Source organism: Punctularia strigosozonata, assembly GCF_000264995.1.
Source record: "Punctularia strigosozonata HHB-11173 SS5 unplaced genomic scaffold PUNSTscaffold_8, whole genome shotgun sequence".
Lineage (NCBI taxonomy): Eukaryota > Fungi > Basidiomycota > Agaricomycetes > Corticiales > Punctulariaceae > Punctularia > Punctularia strigosozonata.
The window spans coordinates 48,802-56,414 of NW_006767440.1; the positions used below are offsets into that span (position 1 = coordinate 48,802).

At 56.3% G+C, this 7,613-nt stretch overlaps 3 protein-coding genes across 3 annotated transcripts; all 3 read right to left on the minus strand.

Annotated features, from left to right (window-relative positions):
* Nucleotides 1-1,080: 1,080 nt before the first annotated feature.
* PUNSTDRAFT_135085 (uncharacterized protein) lies at nucleotides 1,081-2,712 on the minus strand (the record flags this gene model as incomplete). Its single annotated transcript, XM_007384600.1, has 6 exons — nucleotides 1,081-1,862; nucleotides 1,939-2,097; nucleotides 2,175-2,311; nucleotides 2,370-2,448; nucleotides 2,517-2,606; nucleotides 2,658-2,712. 6 exons carry the CDS (start codon nucleotides 2,710-2,712, stop codon nucleotides 1,081-1,083), a joined length of 1,302 nt encoding a protein of 433 aa, XP_007384662.1.
* A 1,018-nt stretch (nucleotides 2,713-3,730) lies between these two features.
* On the minus strand, nucleotides 3,731-5,400 carry PUNSTDRAFT_144180 (uncharacterized protein; the record flags this gene model as incomplete). Its single annotated transcript, XM_007384601.1, has 6 exons — nucleotides 5,093-5,400; nucleotides 4,955-5,041; nucleotides 4,816-4,885; nucleotides 4,635-4,756; nucleotides 4,424-4,573; nucleotides 3,731-4,368 (listed from the first exon to the last, which is right to left on the minus strand). The coding sequence occupies exons 1-6, from the start codon at nucleotides 5,145-5,147 to the stop codon at nucleotides 3,731-3,733; spliced, it is 1,122 nt and encodes a 373-aa protein (XP_007384663.1). The 5' UTR covers nucleotides 5,148-5,400.
* Nucleotides 5,401-6,766: 1,366 nt separating this feature from the next.
* PUNSTDRAFT_135087 (uncharacterized protein) lies at nucleotides 6,767-7,597 on the minus strand (the record flags this gene model as incomplete). Its single annotated transcript, XM_007384602.1, has 1 exon — nucleotides 6,767-7,597. A coding segment is annotated over one exon (831 nt), but the record flags the coding sequence as incomplete, so codon positions are not given.
* Nucleotides 7,598-7,613: the final 16 nt, after the last annotated feature.

The window sequence follows — 7,613 nt, forward strand, 5'->3', positions numbered from 1 at the left end:
GGGGGGGGGCGGGGGCGCTGAAACGCTCTCTCTCGCAGGTTTCAAGAGCGTTCCATCGACGTATACAACGACTGCTCGAGTCCTCGAGGACGCCGATCCCGCTTCGCTCGCCGTTTCGAACGTTGGACGCTATAAAGGATTCGCGCTTACGTTGCGTGTTCTTTTTCTCTCTCTCTCGCTGTGACGACGACTGCGCAAGCCTTCATCACGAACGCGCTGCGCTGCCCGCGACACCCGAAACACTACTTCTCCCATGCAATACATAAGTACTTATCATACAACCCGCCTTTCCCGCCTTTCTTCGTTCCTCTTGCACGCCCGCTCGTTCCCAAGGCCGCGCGTCCGTCTTTTACCCCTTCTTCCCATCATACGTTCAAAAAAAAAGGCATGTACGTAACGCCCAGATGCGGTACCGAGAATGTCTCCAAAACGATTGGAAATCCATTCTTCTTTTTTCTCCATCTGCCACGCGAATGGCTTGTGAATACTACTTACATATTAGGCCGGCGGGACGATCGGAACGGAAATCCTCATATGTAAGGGGGGGGGGTGGATACGTTATTATGGTATACATACGTTATGTTCGTTGCTCGTAATATCGGTCGTTCTCCCGAGATGGCAGCGTATTCGCGCGATCCCTGCTTAAGTAGATGACCGACCGACCGCTCAGCGCACATGAGCGCCCAGCGCTCAGGGATGGCGGACGACATCAGTCGGAGATCAGAAACCCACCTTTGCCATGGAACAGTCACGGAACTGCCTTGACCTGACCCCTCCGGCGCTTGCGCCATCGAGAGCCATGAACGTTCGGAACAGCTGCGCAGCAATCAGAGGGCAACGTTTTGGCGCCAGCGAAACGCATGAACGGCCGTGTGGTTATACTTTTACATGAGTTGCCCTACCTGATACAACAAGAAAGAATAGCATCGACACCGATTTTTCGAGTTTACATTACTACATGGCTTGGACCGCCATACCTTGCGATTGTCCTGCAACCTCATGGCAATGGCACCTTCGCCCATCATCTGGACTTTTTTTCTTCTTCGGCCGGCCAAGCAGACATGCGAATCTTGACGGGCCTTAGTACGCGCGCCCCACAGAATGAGCAATAGGCGGGTAGCGCAAGTCGTCGCCTCCGCCACGCCATGCACCCACCGCGCCGTGCGCGCCCTGAGCGCGGCGACCAGACCGCACGGAAACGGGCTCGGGACGAGACGGCGCATCGTTCATCGTCGCCGGGGTCAGAAGCCGCGCCTGCGGCCCCGCCGCCCCGCTGGCTTCTTTCTTCTCCCTCTTGGCTCGGGCACGGTCCTCCACCCGCACCGCGTCGACCCCGCGCGCTCCCTGCCGAACCGCGCTCTCGCCCTGACGATACGCGGCTTGGTCACGCCCGTATCCGGCTCGACCCCAGGACTGCGCCGCGTCGCGCGAGACGGGACCGGAGCCGGCGCGGTTCGCCTCGTTGAACCCGTCCCACTTCTCGAGCTCCCTGAACGTCGAGTTCTCCGAGTTGCGCCAGTCGAGCGCGGCGAACGGAGCGCGAGGAGCGCCAGCTGCGGACCGCACGTTCGGCGGTTGCGGCGGCGGTCCTCCGGGTCGCCGTTCTGGCGCGGGGATCTGGGCCATATGGACTTGGGGGAGAGGCTCGTCCCAAGTTGTGCGCATCGGCGTCTTCTCGGGGTCGCCGCGCTGTTGCTGCTTTGGAGCTTTGCGGTCCTTCGCGGTCGTGTACCAGCTTGTTCCCAATGCCTTGTCGCTGCCCTTTGCCTCGTGATCTTTCGCCTTGGAGTACCAGCTAGTGCCCGCATCCTTGGGAGCCTTCGGGTTGCGGCTCCTGCGTACCACGAGGAGGGAGATCACAGCTGCGGAGAAAGAACGCGTCCACAGGTAAGACAACCGACGCGCGATGGGGGAAATGTCGAGGGAGAAAAGACGGACCGCAGATGAATATCAGCAGCCCGGCCATCATGGCGAAAGGCGTTACAGCGCAAGCCTTGTGCAGGTCCACTTGCGCGTAGGCTTGGCACAGCGGACTCTCGTATATCTCAGGAGCTTTGAGGCTGAACTTGAGGCGGATCGTCAGAACGAGGAGGGAGACTGTCACGATGCGCAACAACCAGCACGTCAGCTTCACGCTACACGGGTGGGACATCGAACGGCCGATGACGACGTACAGAAACCGGAAAAGGCGACGTATGCGAGCACGCCGTAGTTCCACTTCGCGGCGCGGTCCTGGTCTTTGCGCCACGGATTTAGCGAACCGAGGCCACCGAACCCACCGCCGGAGCCGCCATCAACGAGATCCATAGCCCTGGGCAGGCACTCTCGTGAGCCGGTACACGAAAAGGGGCAGAGAATGAAGGTCTCACGCGGCGAAGATCATGAGCAAGAAAATGATCCCAGGCAGGCCTGAGATAGTCGCAAATACGATGACGGCAATCTCAGGCACTACACGTTTGTCGCTGACAGTCAGCGCTGCTTGACTTGCGCGAGGCCTTAGAGGGTGGTTGACTCACCGACTTCGCCTGCACTGTGTTGGATGGTGTGACCGAAGACCAACACGCCCAAGAATCCCGCTTGGAACAAGGCGAGAATCGTCGTACAGACTGGGATACTACGGATTAGTGCTGGTTTAGGGTCAGAGGCGTCGAACGTACAATATGAGCCTATCAGGATGGCCTTGAAAGCCTGTCTCGACTTGGTACCAGCCATGTCGCTGAGAGGAAGGACTGGGAGGAAGGACTGTGGTTGCCGCGGACGACGGGTGAGGGGGCAAATGCCAACCGAGGCAGAGGAGATTATATACTGCGTCTTTATGCATCTGTGGCCTCTGAGCCGCTGGCCAGCGAAAACTCAAAGGGCCACTCCCGAGAGTTTGTCAATGAAAGACAGGGTGCTAAATCGACGTGGCACGAAGACAATGCGATCGCATGGAGGCCGCCATAAAAGACAGGTTAGAAGAGCCGCACCGATCTTCGTCCGCACCATGGCAGACCGCGAATATGCTTTCAACAGAAGCAAGGATAAGGGTGAGGTATAGAATGCGTAGCTTCAAGTTGAGTATCGTCAGAGCGTAGAGCTGCTAGCGATCATGCGAGGGCATCGAAGGCGCACCGGTTTCTACGTACGCCCCGTAATGAGGTTTGAACGTCGGATCCATGTGTATCTGGTGCAAACGGAACGTTAGATAGTTCCGGTCAACGTCCTTGTAGAGCGTCGCATGGACTGAGATAGCTATCTGACAGATACGCCACGTTCAAGGTATGTCAACGGTGCGGGCGTTGGAGCTTTGGCGTCATGTTTCTGAACGCATTCCTCGTTGCTTCAGCTTACTTATTCCAAAATTCGACTAGAAATAGCATGTCCGCGACGATTGAACGCGGAAGAGTCAAGACAAGACTGAGCGGCGAGCGCGCACGAGAGCACGACGCGACCGCGACAAGCCACGACTCGATCGGACCCCACTTCACCTTGTCCCGGTCCGCCTCTTCTTTGCGCAGTCCACCGGGACGGCCGACCTCAGGCAACTTCCCGCCGGAAGTGGCTATCGACATATGCGCGACAGACAGGCTGTAGTACTCGATGAAGTTGTTCCGCTATACATGTGCAGATGACGTAGGCTGCTTCGCAATGGATAATCACCAGAGTTGAATGAGTGACGATGATTAGACTGCTACAATAACATTGGCCCGCAACGTTGCTCTAGAAATACGGCGGATGTGCATCACTTTCAAAACCTTTGATTAGTGCGAAACGCATCATGTTTCCTCGATGTGGCATGCGCGCTGGGCGGATACCGTAACTGGCTACCCTGCTCTCGATACGCGGTCCTCGCTGCTGTGTCCCGGGCCAAGCGAGATGGTGCATCAATCAGTGCAGATTCCGCAGACGCGGTGTCCTGTCTATAAGCGGAAGGTCGGATTGCCATAGTCGCTCCTTGACGCTTGGCGTTGCGCCTATCACTGTCCTCGGAACCACGATGCACAACGGCCCCAGTCGGTCTTCCTGCACTGCCTTGTGCGATGGCTCCCTTCATCGAAGCCTTCGGGCTCTTCGTATTGTTGCCGACATGGCGCGAGGCAGATCCATGCGACACCTCCGAGTTATGCGCGAGCGAGATCCCCATACTTTGGATAGCCTCCGGCTTAGGCTGATGAGTGGTCCGCGCCTGTGTGTACGTCGGTAAGTCGTCCTCCACCCAGGCATCGAGCTGCCCGGTCTCCTGAGCTTGTCGACGAGGGCGCGTCCCATCCTCGATCTCAGGCAACAGACCGTGCTCTGCATCGCGTTTCGCCGCCTCCTTTCTGCGGTATTCGCGCTCGTCGCGCACTTGATTCCGTATGTAGTAGGCGAGGAATGCGACACCGACTTCAACCCGAGAGGTCAGCGTAAATCGGGGATCAAATGCGAGCTGGCCACACACCGACAACAAATACGCCCATGGTCGATTGCACGACTCTGCGCGTAGTAGCGCATGTTGGATCGATATCGATGTAATCTTGACAAAGCGGGCTGTCGATATCGGCGCTGCGTAACTTGAAGTGTAAGCGTATCCCCAGGACGATGAAAGCCACTATTCCGATCCCGCGTGCTTAGTCCCACTCGGCGGGGGAAGGGGTGTAGAACAGCCGTACCGAAGTTGCAGATCGCATCAAATCCGAAATACCAGCCGTAGAAAAGATATCCCATTTCGGCACAAAGCTCGGAGTCTGATATTACCTCGCCAGTTATGGCGCCCTCACGGAGCACCACGTAGCTAGATATTTCGGAAGCTTTCAGTATTTTGAAGTACAACGTTTACAACAAGTCACTCACAACATAATTATAGCGAAACCCATGGGGAGAAGAGGGATGCATATCACAATCAGAGCCAAACATTCGAAAGCTACGAGAAAACCACAATTGACGGTTAGCACTCCGCCAAGGAATTGTAGTGAGATTATCTGTGGCTCACGGTACTGCCCCATAGGGCTTTCATCAGCATCTAAAACCAATCTGACCAGCCACCATGCTTGCACACCGAACATGCCGACCGCAGAGACTGTCATACACTACTTTAGCCGTCAACCGCTCGAGCGATAGGCCCACATACCCCACACCGCTAAAAGGTATAGTCTGAATGTCCATCTCCAACAACCACTGGCCATGATTGGTAGCACCGATGGGATTTGAAGAGGAAAGACTGTGTTGCGGTCCAGCGCAGGAGCGAGAGAAACGGTCTCTGGCAGACCGCCGACTATATACCCCCGAACAGCTGTGGCCTGAATCGTACGGAGGTAAGGCCACGCATCGAATATTTGCAGCCACTGGCTATCTGGATGTTTTGGCCATTACTTATGCCACATACTGAGAGATGTCATGGAGCAACCCAGATCGGTGGATCGCGCGGTTCTCGTCGGTGGCGTCGTGATTGGTGGCATCGTGCTTTTGAACAATACTCCTGATGGACTCGCTTTGGGGTAATAATACTTGTCCGTAGCACTTTGACCCACCTGCAGATCTGATGTCCAGTGGAACATGTTTCCTCTGTGGTTTTGGCGAGAGGCTCGAAAGGCATCAGAAGTCAATAAACGTGGTGGCACAATCATCAACGCTGGCCAATCAGTCGAGCGTCGGGTTAGTCGAGGGTGTCGTTGCAGGTGCGTTTTCATCATGCAAGGCTCGCAATGCGGTTCCCTATTGACCCTGACGCTCACTTGTATGTTCCGGACGAACAGCTTCATGGGCTGCGGCTTATCAGAGCACTGTACTGGATCCATAGATTGTCGAAGGTTCGGCTTTTGCGCGATGATCCAATCCACCGCAGCCTTGGGGGTGGCCCCTCGACCGGTCTCGTTGGGCTCTGCCATCGTAGGGGTGGCCCTCATGGCGGCTACTATCAAGGTTCGGGCGGGTTAGCTAGCGTACTTCCGGTGATGTCAATTGTACGAGGGAGAGTGCGCACTGCAGCCTTGCAATGACCTCGTGCGCAATTTCTTGGGAAAATCCGCCTTTCGTCGTAAATGTGTCGCTTCAGATTCCGGTCGGTTTGGAGGTGAGAACGACATCAGGAAACACACCCTCTGGGAATTAGTATCATAAAGGGGGGGGATGTCAAGTAATTACTGGACTATCCATGCAGATAAAGCCATTTTTGGGCCTTTTACAGTATATAGGAACATATAGGAGCTAATAGGAGCACATAAGTACAAAAATGAGGATATCTGGAAGGTCCCCCTGAGCATTTGTCACAAAATGTTCACAAATATGTGGAATTTTATGAACTTTTTGGGCATATTTTGGTGATTTGTAACATCAATCATCTCTTCAATATGATATATTTTGGTTCAGATAACACCAGAAACCTCCAGACTTTATGTCACATCTTGTTAGATGTCTTTAGAATTTGGTCATGTGTACCATCCATTCATCAGGTATATCTATATATATGTGTATGATTCAATCTTCTTCTTATTGTATCATATCTCATGGGGAGCCAGAATGGATGGCATTGATGTATTACATTACAACAAGCTCTATGGTTACATTCAATCGGCCGTGGTGTATATGTCGAGTCTGCTGCGATGAGCATATCGAGTCAACTGCGGCACACCCATCGAGCGTAGGGTGCCGGCATCGAGTGGGGCACAAGTAAAGCAGCTCAGGAGCAACGGGAGAGAGACCGAGCGTCACCCATCGCCAGGAGCTTCGGCACGGGAAACACGTGCCTTCGACCATGGGACATGTGCGGAGGCGAGGCAAGTTCGAGCATAGGCAGCTGGGTAGATCAAGCATGGCGGCGCCGGCGAGGCAGGAAGGAGCACGGCGGCGCCCCAGAATCCAGCACATAAGGCAAGGTGGTAAGCACGGGTGCGCCGGGTGGGAGATGGCGAATGCACCGTGCCTGGATCATGAAACGTGCAAGCTTGCGCAAGGATCTTCGAGTGTACGCGCCAGTACCGAAGTTGCACTGGCCATCGAGTGCGGTGTGTTGACGCAGCCAGAAATGGTAGCCCTGGTAAGCTGGTGGCAGGCGCATTGGCGCAGTCCGGAGCAAGCACGTTGGCGCAGCGAACATCGGGCGCATTGGCGCAGCGGAGCTGGCTGCGTTGACGCAGTTGAAGGCGGATGTGTTGGTCATCGAGTGCTGCGGATCCAAGGGGGGCGCGATGGCAAATCCAGGGGCAGGCGAGCAGGCGCAGGGAGGCGCGAGCGCATTGGCGCACTCCGGGACAAACACGCGGGCTCGGGCAGAAGCGAGCGCGTTGGCGCAGCAGATGTCAAACGCATTGGCACCCTGGAGGTGGGCGCTTTGGCACAGCGGATCCGCTGAGCGAAACCACGGAGGCCGCGCTCCGGGCTGGGCGAACAGGAGGCGAAGGAAGCTGCGCCGAGCGCGACCGCGTTGGCGGCTCGCGATCGGGACTGGGCGACAGGTGAGCGCGGGGGGAGGAAGCTGCGCCGAGCGCGACCGCATTGGCGGCTTGCGCTCGGGGCTGAGCAGGCGACAGGGGTGGGGGGAAGCTGCGCCGAGCAAGGCCGCGTTGGCAGCTTGCACACGGCATCGGGCGAAAGAGGGCGCGATGGAGGAGGCGACGCCGAGCGTGACCGCGTTGGCGGCTCGGCGTTCGGTG